The sequence below is a fragment of the Gymnodraco acuticeps genome, unplaced genomic scaffold, assembly GCF_902827175.1.
Source record: "Gymnodraco acuticeps unplaced genomic scaffold, fGymAcu1.1, whole genome shotgun sequence".
Lineage (NCBI taxonomy): Eukaryota > Metazoa > Chordata > Actinopteri > Perciformes > Bathydraconidae > Gymnodraco > Gymnodraco acuticeps.
In genome coordinates, this window is record NW_022992265.1 from 2,141,730 (window position 1) to 2,157,910 (window position 16,181).

At 43.2% G+C, this 16,181-nt stretch overlaps 2 protein-coding genes across 3 annotated transcripts; one reads left to right on the forward strand and one right to left on the reverse strand.

Annotated features, from left to right (window-relative positions):
• Positions 1-10,142: 10,142 nt before the first annotated feature.
• hmgb1b (high mobility group box 1b) lies at positions 10,143-12,819 on the reverse strand. 2 transcript variants are annotated; one of them, XM_034207170.1, is made up of 5 exons: positions 12,562-12,819; positions 11,307-11,462; positions 11,059-11,204; positions 10,796-10,970; positions 10,143-10,710 (listed from the first exon to the last, which is right to left on the reverse strand). In XM_034207170.1, exons 2-5 carry the CDS (start codon positions 11,451-11,453, stop codon positions 10,579-10,581), a joined length of 600 nt encoding a protein of 199 aa, XP_034063061.1. In that variant the 5' UTR covers positions 11,454-11,462; positions 12,562-12,819; the 3' UTR covers positions 10,143-10,578. The 2 variants fall into 2 exon arrangements, with proteins under 2 accessions (XP_034063061.1, XP_034063062.1); XM_034207171.1 differs by lacking the exon at positions 12,562-12,819 and adding an exon at positions 12,035-12,239.
• Positions 12,820-12,858: 39 nt separating this feature from the next.
• On the forward strand, positions 12,859-15,908 carry LOC117540429 (testis-expressed protein 26-like). The gene is given in 8 exon segments (XM_034207093.1): positions 12,859-13,971; positions 14,668-14,752; positions 14,867-15,029; positions 15,136-15,292; positions 15,406-15,567; positions 15,640-15,690; positions 15,693-15,782; positions 15,880-15,908. Coding segments are annotated over 8 exon segments (750 nt in total). The 5' UTR covers positions 12,859-13,958.
• The last annotated feature ends 273 nt before the right edge of the window (positions 15,909-16,181 follow it).

Sequence of the window (16,181 nt, forward strand, 5' to 3'; positions counted from 1 at the left end):
TTGGATTCATTTGACAACAGTCAACTATTTTCATAAAGATTTTTTATTTTTTTTTAAGTCAACTTTATTGTCAATCTTACTCAGTTTGTGTTTATAGACAGAGAGATCAAAAAGACGTTTAAATAAAATTATACAATTTACAGATATGTATACAAATATATATATCCTATATACACCATCATGTATAATGATGGTGTATGATGTAGAAGGAAGTGTTGTAGATAACAAGTAAATATAGAGTTACATACAGATCCATGTTACAGCAAAAGATGGAATAACTAAGAAGCACGGAGTATAATAATAATTACATGCAACAATTAAATAACTACTCAGCATCTCCACCACAATCCCAATCTGCTGTGTCCTGTTTTCCTCCCCCCTGCATAACACCCCATCACACATACGAAACACAACGCAGAGTCCGAGGGTGTTAAGAGTATGTTTATTTAAATGTCCTCCTCTCTACTGGCCAACACAGGGAGCATATGCTGGGTGTAGAATTTTTCCAGGAGGAGATTTACATGCCATGCAGGGTCTTTGGGGATGGGGATGATGATCGCCTCCTTCGTGGTCCACACAAAAAAGTAGCAGAGACTCCGGTCTGTGATATGCAGCTGCCCTTGGACTGGTGCCAGTATGGGTGATTCTCCTTGAGAATATATGACCCACCCTCCTCACGGAGACAGAAGGATGGTAACTGGACTGCCTCCGCGATGGTCATGTTCCTCTGGCTGTGTGGACACTTCACCTCCAGCAGGGCAGATGGCTGCACAAGTCCATCGGGTGATGCTCCCAAAACACCCGACTCACTCACAAAGAGACCAGACTCGAACATTGTCACCCGATAGGCCTGCACAAAAGCCTTCACCCCTTCGGCCTCGTTTACAACCCCCCAGTTGACAGTTGGCGATGTCTCTGGCCAGTGGGTTGTATGTCTCCTCTCGCTGTTGGTAAAGTTGAGACACCGGCTGGACTACTTTTTAAGTGCCAGGCTTCCTCCACTGGCACTCAACATCTGTGGAGCTGATCTGCCACATGGCAAATATTGCCAATGCTGCAACGTGGCTGCATTTGTACATCCCCCGTGCACAATCACAGACAGCGCTCTGCATCGCGCCATCGTCTCCCATGCAGATCTGTAAAAATAAAGTAAGTACCATTTGTTAGCATGCTATAATAGATTGAATGAGCAATAATACAAGGATGGTCCGGATCTGGGGGTGGGAGGGTTTATTTTTCCATAGTTTTGTCCTCTTGTCTGATTGTTGTTATTGTTTGTTTTTTCTGTATTTTTTGTAATTTGTGTTGTATTGGTTGTGATTGTACATTGTATTTTTTTAAATATGTATAAATACATTTTTTGAAAACATTTGATCAACAATAAAAAAGGATTTGGTCAGGATCTAGACTCAGTGTGTAGTTTATTAATTAATCAATGCTCTCTACATTAAGAAAACACATACCAGTGTACCAGAGGGAGTCACACACAGCTGTGCCTAGATAACCAAAATCCTTGAATCTACACACAGCAAATAAAGTCAAATGACACAACGAGAAAAAGGATATCACACATACAGTATAGTGTAGTGCCAGGAAAAGGGAGTCGGAGGCGGTGAATTAAGAACAGAGTTCCAATCTTTATTAGCCATTAACAACAGAGAGGTTATCGCATGAACTGCTCTGCTTGACGAGCTAGCAGGAATGCAAGCTAACGCTACAGGTGTTCCCACTAAAGGGTCCGTGTGGCAACACAATACGAGAGGTGAATTATGTCCAATAACGTGTCACCACACAAGCCCCCCCAGAATTCACGTGTAAACAAAATCCGTGTGGCGGGGAGGAACAATCCGCCTGCCCCCACGAGACCTGCGCACCGGAGTCGGTACATCGACCTCCACCCGTGCGGCCCCTGACAGAGGAGGGACCGGAACAACAGGTCCACACTCCCTGACAGGAATCAAAGACGGGGGTCGGCCCCGTCTCGGCGGCCGAGCCAGCACCACCGGCCGGTCCACGTCCAAGTGAGCAGCCTTCACACGGTCAACCGAGACGTGCTCAGCCTTACCGCCCATGTAAAATCACCAGGTGTTTTTCACAGTGTTCCAAAACCCGGAAAGGTCCATCGTAAGGGGGCTGCAGGGGTCCTCTGTGTGCGTCGTGACGAATGAAGACGTGCCCAGCCGAGCGTAGCTCCGCGGGAACTTGAGACCCTGGCGCACCGTGCTGAGTCGTCGGGACTGGAGCGAAAGCCTCCGCCGCATCACGCAGAAAAACTCGCCTTGCCGTGGCAGACCAGGGAGCTGATGCATTTGGGAGTAAATCCCCCGGAACTCTCAGCGGCTGACCGTAGACCATCTCCGCTGTAGAACACTGCAGATCTTCCTTAGGTGCGGTCCTCAAGCCCAGCATCACCAAGGGCAGCTTGTCGACCCAGTTACCGTCCGTAAGGCCGGCCTTGAGGGCCGCCTTCATGGAGCAATGAAAGCGCTCGCAGAGGCCGTTAGCCTGAGGGTGGTAAGCGGTAGTCCTGTGCAGCTTAACCCCCAAACCGCCTGCCACAGCGTTCCAGAGCTCGGACGTGAACTGAGAGCCCCTGTCTGAGGAAATGTCTGACGGGGTGCCAAAACGACACACCCACGTTGCAATGAAGGCCCGGGCAACGTCTGCGGCTGATGTCGAAACGAGCGGAACCGCCTCCGGCCAACGGGTCGTTCTGTCCACCATGGTGAGGAGGTAGGAAAACCCCTGAGAGGAAGGCAACGGACCAACCAGGTCAATGTTGACGTGATCAAACCTCCTCTCAGGCACCAGGAAACGCTCCAACGGGGCCTTCGTGTGGCGGTGCACCTTAGCGCGTTGACAAGCCACTCACTCCCTGGCCCAAGTCCTCACGTCCCTTTTCAGTCCTTGCCAAACGAACTTCGCCGCTACCAAACGCACCGAAGGTTTAACGCCGGGGTGTGACAGGCCGTGCACAGCCTCGAACACAGGACGCCTCCAGCTGGCAGGGACGACAGGCCGCGCCAGGCCCGTAGAGACGTCACACAGGAGAGTAATGCCCGCCTCGCCGAACACCACGTCCTCCAAGCGCAGCCCCGCGCTCTCCACCTTCAGGGCCTGGACGCCGGGATCTGTGACCTAGTCTGCCGCCATGTGAGTATAGTCCAGGCCCAACTGGACGGCACCGATGACAACCCTGGAGAGGCAATCAGCAACCAGGTTCGACTTGCCAGCCACGTGCTTAATGTCCGTAGGGAATTCCGATATGTAGGACAGCTGCCGCTGCTGACGTGCCGACCAAGGCTCCGCCACTTTTGACATGGCGAAGGTAAGCGGCTTGTGGTCGACAAACGCCGTAAATTCACGGCCTTCCAGCATGAAACGGAAGTGCCGCACGGCCAAATAATGTCTGAGGAGCTCCCGGTCAAAGGCGCTGTATTTGCGTTCTCTAGGCGTCAGCTGGCGGCTGAAAAAGGCGAGCGGCTGCCAAACGCCCTCCACCCACTGCTCGTGCACTGCGCCGACCGCGTAGTCCGACGCGTCCGTGGTGATGGAGATGGGAGCCGTAGATGATGGGTGTGCCAGCAAAGCCGCCTGAGCCAACGCGGTCTTGACCTCAGCAAAAGCGCCGTCCGCCTCTGCTGTCCAGTCGATCTCCTGGACGGGGGTCTTGCCTTTCAACGCTTCATACAGCGGCCGCATGATGTGTGCGGCCCGGGCGATGAAACGGTGGTAGAAAGTCCCCATCCCCAGAAACTCATGGAGCGACCGGGCTGTGAGCGGGCGAGGAAAAGCCGCAACAGCCTCCACCTTCGCTGGCAGAGGTGTCGCACCGCCCTTGGTGACGCGGTGCACCAGGAAATCGATGTCCGACACCCCGAACTGGCACTTTGCAGGATTGATGATTAATCCGTGTTCGTTGAGCCGTGTGAAAAGGGCTCGGAGGTGGGACAGGTGCTCCTGCACTGAAGCGCTGGCGACGAGTATGTCGTCGAGGTAGACAAACACAAACGGCAGGTCCCGCAGCACCGAATCCATCAGGCGCTGGAACGTCTGAGCGGCATTTTTGAGTCCAAAAGGCATCCGCAGGAACTCAAAAAGTCCAAAAGGCGTTATCACTGCTGTCTTGGGAATGTCCAGGGGGTGCATGGGCACCTGGTGGTATCCACGCACCAGGTCCACCTTGGAAAACACCCCCGTACCGGCCAGATGCGCCGAAAAGTCCTGAATGTGCGGCACCGGATAGCGGTCAGGCGTAGTGGCGTCGTTGAGTCGGCGGTAATCCCCGCACGGGCGGAACCCGCCGTTCGATTTGGGAATGACGTGCAGGGGGGAAGCCCAAGGACTGTCGGAGCGGCGGACAATGCCCAGGCGCTCCATTTCAGGTGACTACACGCCGTGGTAGCACTACAATACTCCTCCTCGTGAGAAAACCCGTAAGAAACAATTAGCTCAAGATGTCCAACTCGGACAATTCGGAACACGAACCTTCTCTGGAAGTCTCCGATCCCGGTTCGGCTCCCCACCAGTGGCGTTTTCTCCCGGAGGCCAAGGGAAGCCAGGCTTCCCCTGTTTTTTCGGATTGTAGTTATAATTTAAATAAATAAATAAAAACACTTTGTTTTGTTTCGATAATTCTCCTTTGCTGTGTGTTGCTGCCGGCCCGTCGCTCCCCCATTCTCATTGAGTATTTTACAAAGAGTGAAACAAACAGCGCCCCTCTAGATGTTATGGTGAAACAGTAGATTGCACTAACTGTTGCGAGAGGAGGCCAGCCGAATCTGGCTTCCCTTGGTGAAAAACATGGAGGGATTGACCAATCAGATGAGGCCCACGTGATGCCCCTGCCAACCTGTGATTGGTCAGGGCCATGCCAAGGGAAGCCAGCCGCCTCTTGCTTCCCTTCAGAGGCGGCTGGCGATTTGATTGGACACTGCCATACAATCAAATCACATCAACATCAGTTTTAATACTGATCATCACCGCCGTTAGAAATTATCAAGCAAATGAAGCATTATGGAGGGTGGAGATTTGGCGTACTTAATCAAACATAACTTTACTAAACTTCCGCTACAGCAGCAACTGAAAATTAAATCAGATGACAGGCCAATGCCCGCACTCGAGCTGTGTGTACACAGAGGAAAAAGGGAGAGAATCGGACGTTCAATGAGGATAATTATGTCCGCACGGAGTGGCTAACTGGAAGCGCTAAACTTCAGCGTCTATTTTGCTGGCCATGTCTTCTTTTTGACAAGGATTCGTGCTCCCTGAACAATCCTTGGGCAACTTCAGGAATCATCGACCTGTCACGGGCAATTGAGAGGCACGGTAAATCCAAAAATCACATAGATTGTGTGATTGTCTGCATTAAATTAATAAGGAGAGAGTTTCAGCTGGAGAGTGCGTGCGGACCTTTCGGTTAGATAACAGGCGTGTGCAAGTCCTGCATCTGTGTGATACAAATGTGTGTAAAATGATACCGAGCGCTCTAATCACTCATCTGGTTACGTTATTGACCACCCCCCCCCCACCCAAAAAATGGGCTTCCCCTACATTTTTCCCCACGCCACGCTACTGCTCCCCACAGCAGCTTATCAACAGAGGCAGACTTCCTCATCGCCTGCTCCTGCAGCAGGGCATTCCCACAGCCCCAGGCCTCACTCTCTCTCAACTCCGAGAGCTCTCGGACCAGGTCTCCAGCGTAGCTCCCCAGTCCGGGGCAGCAGCTCCAGTCAGCTCCCCAGAGAGCAGGGCGAGGACGCGGAGGTAAAAAAAAGGAAAAAAAAAAGGGCAGGAAGTCGAGCCCTCCAGGATCCCATCCGCCTCCAAAATCCACCCCTTCCCAGGCTCGCCAGTCCGAGAGCGTCACTAACACACCCCTTATGGAGAGTAGCGTGGCCGGCTCCCTGCAAACCCTGGCTAGCTCCATGATAGCTATTGATGCTCGCCTCCAGGCCCTGGAAGACTCCGTCACAGGAGCTTCAACTTCCGTTGCACTCAGGTACTAGTTTTAACGAAAATGTTTGCACTCACCCTTACACAGGGTTGGGTCGTAACGGAATACATGTAACGGCGTTACGTAATCAGAATACAAAAAATCAAGTATATTCAGCTGGCGTTACATTTGAAAAACGAGTAATCTGAGTACAGTTACTTTCGTAAACCTGAAGTGAATACTTGGTGGAAACGTTTCCTCACAATAGGTAATATTCATTACCGGCAGAACCATGTGCACACTGCACAGCGCTGCAGCGTGTCTGCGAGCGAGAGATGCAGCGTGTCTGTGAGGCCCCGCCCCCGCACGCAGATGAGAGAGAGAGAGTTCTCTTTCAAAATATATTGAAAGGTAGAAACGGAGATGGTTAGATAAAACGTTGAAGATAACGTTTATGTAGCATTTATTTATTGTCGAAATGATGACATTTATAACGGGATCAAATCAAACTGAATGGCCTGCTGAATGCATGGGGCAAGTGACTGGGAAAAGTTTTAAAATTATTACATCGTTTCAGATAATAAATAATAATGATAATTCATTCCATTTAGGGGCGCCTTTCAAAGCACCCAAGGACACCTTACAATGCATAACATATTCCAAGGAAAGGTTTTAAGACAGTACAAAGAATGCAGTCTGGGTGAGTTTTTTATGTGTGGTGCAGATGAGAGAGCTGTCCAGAATGACACTAAGATGTTGTGTTTGTGCTCTTCATAAGCCATTAAAACAGTAAAATACGTGTCTCCCGTTCACCAAAACATACCCATCCGTTATGGAAAGAAGTATTCCCAAGAAAAAGAAAAAGAAAGAAAAGATAAAAAGAAGAAGAAAGAAAAAGAGAAAATATTATATAATAAATATAATAAATAATTATGCACATTTACAGATATTTTACATGATATGAGTGATAACACGTGTTATAAGGGCTATTTTGCACAATAGGTGTGCCTTGAGATTTTTACTTGGGAAGTTTGGGAACCACTGCTTTAGAGAATCCGAATGCACTGACACTATCCGACGTGTTTATGATGCGCCAGCGGACGTCATTGTGTGCGTCTGCTGCTGTGGGGAAACTATGGAAACTACAGTTTTCTATACAGCAGACTACAACATGGATGTATAATAAGAACGAGGGACTACTGTAAACTCATCTAGAGACTCTGCACCGTGCTCTGATGCTGTTGTTTTATGCTTTATGAATGTGGACAACAGAGAAACATATTATTCATGACCAAAGTTGGAATTGAAATAAAAAAGGAAAGTGAAACTTATGCTCGTCACCCTCTCCCTCCGGTCCACATTTATACAAATGATCCCAATACGTATGATTGTATGAACTATGAAAAGATCTTAAAATAAATACAGATGTATTTATTATAAACGTTAGTCCTTAACACCTATCACTGAGTATATCACCATTCAATCATCTTTTAAAAGTTGAACAAACCCCACAGCTCAGTAAAGACTGTGAGATGTTGACTTTATTTGATCATTTCAGTAAAAACTAACGTTCATATTTCTCTTTTCGATTATAATACTGATGAACGTTCAAAACAAAGCACTTTGGCAACTTACCACATACGTTTTAAAAAGCTTAATACGCACCGTAACTTTCATGATATAATTTATCGGTCATAATCGGTTGTTTCCGTGAACAGCCGACTGTTGTGTGACGGCAAATGCTGCGGCTGCAATGCATTGTGGGGCAGCATTTTCTCCTCTCCTTTCTGTTAGGGAGGTCCAGTGGTTCCTAAACTAAAGGAGGTTATAAAGGAAGTTTGAAACCTCCTTTCCTTTCATTTGGAGAATTGGAACGGCACTTAACATGGCTGCCACTGACGTACTTCCGGGTCATTTCACTTGGTTAGAAAGGTTCCTAAGCTAAATGGACTATTGGACTGCAACCCTGCTGAAAGGAGACCATAGTGGTTCAATTCATATTTGCAAACACGTTGAGTAAAAGTTTGATCAATGGCTACGTGAACACTCTTTAAGTGATTGTGAGACCACTGTGACCGTGAGACTGTCTCCAATTACACACAGAGGGAACTCTATCCCGGCAAAGGATTCACAAAAGGTTCCTGCCTTGACTCACTGGGGAAGTGCACACAAAAACCACAATGGAACTTTTCTCTGCACACTTTAGTGAAACTAGAATAGACACACATTACTTAGTCTTATCTTTTGGATGTGGTCAGTCTATCTCAGCTAACATTCTGGAGTCTTCTTTGAGTCACAAAAAAAACCTAATTGTTATACATGACAATGTTTTTCTTGGATTTAATTATATACTTTCAATGATATAAAACAATTCTAACATTTTGAATTAGGGATAGTAATTAGTGGTATGTTAGAAGCCTAAATTGTGAACATATTTTCTGAACAAAAATACAATTTAGTATGAAAAGAAGCAGCTTTTAGCTAACAGTTAAGGTGCATTATCATCAGCTATAGAAACAAGCAGGTTTATTGGTCTCCCTGAAGGGGAAAATAACTTCTGGTAGATGATTCAGGTGAGACTGAAATTACATTTTAGGTGGGATGAGATACAGAAAATGCACCGAAGGCATGTATATACCTGACAAATGTTTGTTTGAATACTGCAACATTTCTGTGTGTCTTATAAAAGCATGTGGGATGGGCACTTGTAAATTACATGTACAGTAACTGTTTCTTTAAATTGCCAACTTCATCTACCTAACGTGGCGCCCCCTTCTGGATTTGAGACCACAGTACACTAACCATCAAATCACATTCATATTCCAATGCTATTCTGGGAAAATAAAGAAATGTGGAAGAATTTGTTTGCATGTTCCCAAACCATTTTTAAAATTATTTTATTCTATAGTTCTTCACTTAATTTGTATTTTCTCCTTTCATGTTAATTGGTATGCAGTAAGATAAACACCTATGTGAATTACGTACTTACCTAACTTACCAATGAAATCTGATCAAATCATTAACATCAGGCCCTATTTTTATGGAACTACAAAAATGCTCATCATTTTATTGAGACAATAATTGTTGTGTGTATATTGTTTGCGTTTTGGATGACCAATCATTTCATCAAGTCTTACTATAAAGTCTATATAGATGTACTCCAAAGCATCAGAAACAGAGTACACTTACATTTATTAAGCCCTCATTTCCAGTTTAGAATATGTTCTATTAGACTGTAAGTATGATTGGACAGTGTGAGACTTATGTATTCTTTAATATATTTTATTACATGGCTTAGTTGAATACTCGATTCTGATGGGTCAATTCAGAACACGTGACACGTTGTTAATCCAGTAGTACAGACCGCTGTCAAGGATTTATTGACCGTTGTTAAGGACGCTCACATCTGCAGAAAGTCCGGTCGATTTAACTGTATACAGTTTGGCCGAAAAGCAGACTGCATGCAGTTTGCTTGTCTTTAGTTTTCCGTTGTCTACCGTCTGAGAGCAACATGGAGGATTTTAAAATATTTGGAGAACACAGTAATGTGGATGAATGGTTAGTGGCTGATGAGTCGCCAGTGAAGAAAAGAAAAAGACAAGAGGGACAAGAAAACAGCGGAGAAGTAACGGGGCATCCTCAACACGGAGCTGCGGTCCTTTTTACGCAACGGTCCAGACATAAACATCAAAACATATTCAGTTGCTAGTTACTTTGGCATTAGGGCAGGGATATCTAGATACTTCCGAAGGTTTGACTTAATGAATTGTGCTACTTTTAAAGCAAGCAACGATGTTTTCAAATCTGTAATCAAAAAGGTCCGCAAAAACGCTATCGAAGCAGTTCCTGACGTTTCTACATAGTTCAAATGGTAACAACGGACTATTTTTCTTAGCGGATGCATGCCATTCTAAATCAATAAAACTATTTTTTAAATCAATAAAAACACTTTCTAAATCTATAAAAGCATTTCAATTAATATTGGGAGTAATGTCGTTACTTTGTTGAGAATGTGGCCTTGTAATAAGCGGGATAAGGTGCAGCGACTTGGTCATTATGGGTAAAAGAACATGGGTTATTTTACCCATAATGACCGGCTCACTGCACATTATCCCTTACATAATATATGAATGGACTACGTTTTACACATTGTGTCTTTGATAACTTTCTGGTAGCCTTGTTGACAAAATAAGAAGAAAAGACAAACTTAAAAAAAGAAACGACCTTTATTGAAGACATTCTTCAATGTCAACAGCTGCTTTTGATATTAGAGTGGTATTCAAAGAACAATAAAAAGACATTGGGACGTCACATAAAAAAATATTTTTCAAAATAAAGAATACATTACCAACTCGGAATCTTATTTTTGAGTTGTAACACCTAAAGACTATTTACCTTTATACTGATTTTAAGTCCTCCCTTACTGTTACATATAGCAGGAGATAGTACTAGCACTAGAAAAAATCCCAAAGAAAAGATATGTAGCGTTAACTTTACAAAAAAAGGAGAATAACACTGTACATCTTAGAAACATTAAATATACACATGTTCTTGTTCAATCTGACTTATGTTTCAAGATGGTGAATTTAATATAGTAGGGTTATATGGCATAAACAAAAATTCAGGTCCCACCCCCATGCCGTCTACTCATCATCGTCATCATCATCTTCCTCTTCATCTTCGTCATCATCATCGTCGCCGTCGTCCGCTGCTGCTGCTGCTGCAGGAGGTGCTGCGGCCTCAACTGTGCCCTTTGTGCGGTATGCAAGGACATCCTTTGGAGGCAATCAAGAGTGTTACAGAGGATCTAAATATGATTATCAGATTCAAGAAAAAACAAGTTGAGCTTTGTCTATTTACCTTGTCATACTTCTCCTTCAACTTGGCTCCCTTCCTCTCGTATGGCTGTTTGTTCTCTGCAGAGGAGGTGTTCCACATCTCTCCCAACTTCTTTGCAGTGTCCCCAATAGTAAGTCCAGGGTGCTCGCTTTTTATCTTTGCACGAAAGTCACCGCAGAACAGGAAGAATGCAGACCTGAGGGGGGAAATGTATCAAATAAGTTAAAATATCACAGTCCACTTGGCACTGTCAAAAGTGTAGCAATTGTATTATGGTCCCTTACGGTGGTCTCTTGGGGGCATTGGGGTCCTTGAATCGCTTCTTCCTCTGGCCGGCTGGGGGATCGTAATTCTGCATGTCCCTCTCATAACGCACCTTGTCTAGTTTGGCTAAATCTTCAAACTTGCCCTTCTCTTTCTGTGACATTGTCTATGGGAAGAAAAAACAGTGTTAAACATCATATAAGACAATCTGATGAAAACACATTTTGGATTATAAAAATAAAATTCAGATAATAAGTCATGATTTTACCTTCCATCGCTCAGAGCATTTCTTTGAGAACTCAGAGAAGTTGACAGAGGCTTCAGGATGTTTCTTCTTATGCTCCTCTCGGCATGTTTGTACAAAGTAGGCATATGAGGACATTTTGCCTTTCGGCTTTCCCAAAACCTTCACCATCTTGGATTGCTAAATAGAAAAAAGAAATATAAGTATATGTTTTTTAAATAAATATATCCAAGTCTACTCATGCAGCAGCAGTGCCAATATCTAAATATCACCCAAATTAAAAGGAGGCCTATTGCTTTGTCAGTTCCACCTATTGTTTAAACCGGGTGGTGGGAGGAGGGTCTCTGGGATGACTAATAAGTAACCCATTGTATGTAAGGACAACATGATGCTCTAATACAACACATTAGTGTCCTGGTATGTATTTCCAACATGCATTCACGGTGATAAAGTACAACGTTACTTAAAATACATGTGTGGTAACTATATTACCTGGTGACGTAATTAGCCTTTTATTAATATAACATGTAGATGCAAATATTAGCATTAGCTTCCACAGCCTTTCATTGTTAGTCACCGTCCCTTGCCATTGCTTTGTGTCCCCTTGCCTTCAGCATTAGCATTTAGCTAATGCTAGCTAGCGGGCATGACAAAGAGCTCATTTCAGGAGAAGATTATTAAAATGGCTGATTTGATTGCGAACAATTGCTATGCTATCACGTGCCCCCCGGCTCTTATAAGGCCTTTTTTACCTGAATGTATCGGCATCATATTGCAAAGAATTGAGTTTAAAGTCTTAACAAAAGTAGAGATGTTCGCGGAGAAGGATGCTCCGCCTGCATCGCTCGGGCTGCTTCAGCACCAGCCGTGTTAACCTACGCTCACCTTCCAGCTAGCGTTAGCTTTTGTGATAGCAACACGGTCAGCCACCATTACCAGGCTAAAATAGTAGCTATACGGGTTAGCTCACTACACCCTAGCGGATGTTACGATAACCAGATGGTAGTAGTTGACTTTCATTCAGGGCTTTTACGTGCGGATCACCTTTATTTAGTTATCAATTTTGGTCAAAGCTTATTTCAGAGTTAGGTAACTGCGCAGCCAAGTTAGCTGGACATTATTTATCCTCAGCAGGAGCTTGATATCATTTTAGCATCCTCTCCAAGTCATACAAATGCAATTTAGCAAAGCAGATATAAACTGTGCAAACCTGAACGGTTCTATTCATGACAGGTAAACAATATCCCCTATTTGATACTTTAAAATGTATTATGCTTACCCCCGTAGCTCTGTGAGAAGCCAGCTCTACGTCGATACGTCCCAGACAATAGAAAGAAACGCACCGGCTGTGGGGAGGATGCCTCTGTTTGTCCTGTGTGTCGGGCTCCGTCTGTTGGACATTGGCTGCCGTCAGCTCCTTGGAGTATCTTATTGGACCCGCGCTGCTTCAGCCCTGCTTGTTGTGCAGTTGGTTGTCCAAAACACGGCAGAGCTGTGGCGCTAAACTTGAAACAGCCACGCCTTTATTCTAGAGAAAGCAAATATTATAACAAGTAGAGTCATGTTGGAGCGGGAAACAAGAGCCAGTTTGAGAGATGTAATATGAGCCCATCTTCAGCCTACTATAGTAGGCTACAAGTCATACCAGGCTACAATGCAATGCAACCGATTGAGCTTTTATTTCAATCTGCATTAAGGCTTGCATTGTCACTTGCATGTGCATGATACATTCCTATTTGCAAAATGCATTTCAAATGCCATTGTCATTTTAATAATAAGAACAAAGTAAATGTTGATTAATGTTTCTACCTACCTCCAAATTATCAAAAAGGCTTATACAACACTAAATATGTATTATTATAGTAGGCCTACTGGATTTAGCAGGATTTTACTGTATTGTTAAGATGGAGAATGTTCTTATTTTGAGGATTTATTAATCAAACCAGGGTAAAATTAGATTGTAATACTAAGATTAATGAATAGCTGTTGGGAAGGATTCTGAAAAATAAGACATAAAGGATCCGAGTGATTTCCTTCTCTGAATAGTATCGTGTATCCATATGTACTCAAATATCTTTGAAGATATTTTTATGATACATTGCTAAAATACGTTTTCTTAAAGGACGTGGGAGGAGAGCATGAAGTAGACTACTTTTTATTCAATCCTTTTTCACCTTATGCACAGTAATTATTTGTGGAAATTATATAGCTGTCATTAACAGTAAATGAGGGTTGTAGATAATAGCATGCAATTAAATTACTTTGTTAAATATATGGTTACTTTCCACCAGTGTCAGAAACAGACATAAACAGGGCAAAGCTGGCATGTTGAATTTGTATGTTTATGTTTATTAAGGATCCCCATTATCTTTTGCTCTTGACAAAAGCTTAATTATCTTATGTAATGTTAGTAAGGCAACATCTCCCCTGCTGAGCAGCTCAGTGTTGTCATTCAAATGTTGTAGGTCTCCATTACCACAGCACCTCAACACCCTGCTGGGATCCTTTCTGCCTCTGCACACATACAAAACGTTACCTGAAAAGACACAAAAAATCCACAGTTGTCAGTTATGCTTTTCAGCAAGCTATCCATGATGTGAACTATCATCTGGAAATGGAAAGGTGTTCATACACTGAAAACAACTACAGCAGAGGACACCAAAACAACGATCACCAATGACAACACAAGGTAATGTAAAACCAATGATATGTAAAGATTGAATTTACTTGAAAGTAAGGTTATCATTTAGATTTGCAAAAACATGTTACATTTGATTTAGAAGGGAATTTCTTATACATTGTCTATTAAATCTTGTTTTACTGTGATATAGCTTTATTTGGTGTAGGCTATACTCCTCCTCCTACTCCTGGAATAATTCAAGGTATTATTTTGGACTGTTGCGGATCACAATTTATTTTGATCAATCCTTAAGTTATTCTTTGGGTCAAAGCATTATAATTATGATACATAGAAGTGTATTTTTCATGCTCCCTTGCCAGGGGTAATTGTAATTCATATTATGGGTTCAAAAAAGACATTATTTCCACTGGAATAGTCTTATGTCATCCCTACTTTCCAAAATATGTATTTTGTCCCCCTCTCTTTTGTAGATTTATTTGACATTTTGTATGCAAGTTTCTCTGAACATTGTTCTCTATTGGGAAAAAAGATAACTGTCATAGTCATAGGGTCATAGTACATGGGTTTACAAAACTGTTTATGGGTGACAGTGTAGTATTTCAATCTTTTGCATTATTTGTTATTTGCTCAATTGATTTAAATGTTGTTTTTGTTTTTAGCTTTTTGTGCGCAATGCTCATTTTAAGAACAAATTAGAATTCAACGTTGCAATCTAATAATAATGTATTTCTTCTTTTTTTGTAGAGGGCAAACAATGGTGGGATCCATATGAAACTTCTAATAAAAGACAATTTGTCTACCGGCCAAACTTAGCTGCAGAGATTGTGCTGTAAGATATATTTATGTATTATGGTCTTCTGGTTAAGTTCTGAATGGGCATACACAAAATGTAGGATTGTTTTAGTGTGTGTTTAATTGTATGCCTATGTTGATGCATGTGTAGGTGCCCAGCGTCAACTTCAATTACAGACTCATATTCACAGTCTGGACCTTTTGGATCAACTGTGTACAGCAAGGAGTTTTGCTGTAAGCCGGCCTGTAAACCTGAGAGTATTCGCACAGGAACAGCCTCGGGGCAGAGGAGAAACAACCCACATCCCAGTCAGGTTGGTATTTAGGCTGTGTTAGCCTCAATTTTACATTTATAGTTTAATGCCATGCTTGACCTCTCCCAGTGTATCGTAACTTTTAAAGCAAAATATTTTCCTGAAGTCTTTCATGATGTGGAGGCTGCCTAAGGATGCTGCACAAAGCTCTGAGTATGTCAGCTTTCCTTGGAAATATCCCCCATCTGAGGGGGTGATCAGTAAAGCCTTGACAGCGCAGTACAGCTCCGTCTACAAATGTGACTACATGGATATGCCTCAAGGTATGACAAGTCTGTTGGTTCATTCTTGTGTACATGAAGACGTCAGAACTGCTCAACTACTGACATTCAAGCACTCAGGCCTTTGACAGTACATGATCATGTTAATATTTCAGAAAGAAGACTTGCACCTCTTCACAGCAGACATGAAATGCAAATTTCTACTGATACAGAGATGAGGGGAAATTACCGCGAGCCAAAGCAAAAACCTGAACTGCAGGGCAACTTCTATCACTACAGCAGCAGCACAAATCCCAACATGTCCTGTCGTGGTATAGGTGTGTATAAGAGTGCTTACAATTCAACAAGCCTCAAGCTTTGTATCTATTATTGCCCTCTGTGTGTTTCAGTTCCTACTGTTGTGCAAAGGCACGCTCAGCAGAGAAGACCAGACTTGACAAACGGTGGAAAGAAATCACTAATGTCACAGATATGATAAAGACTTTGCTGCCCGAGGAGCTACAGCAGTTGCACAAAATGTTACCTGAGCAGGGTAAGTTTCAACTTCAAATGTTTGAGCATTTTAACAGGCTGCTTACTGATTTTAACAATGACAGGTAATTCATATGCTGTGTCTTTTGACTTTGCAGGAAAGGAAGCTAAGAACAGCTTGAAGTAAAGACCCAAACAGAAAGGAGAAAGTTAATAAACTCCCAGCTATTGTGTCTAATCGCTGCTCACCAAAGTGGATATCAAGCTCTCTCTATATATATAATATATATACAATATATATATATATATATATATATAATATATATAATATATATATAAACCTTGTTGCTTATGGTAGAGGTTTGTTTATCTGTCTTTGTATTTTGCTGTTTCTTTTTCTAATGAAAGGGGTCATAACTGTAATAACCAGTACAACATAATATAATTAACGCTCATTTAA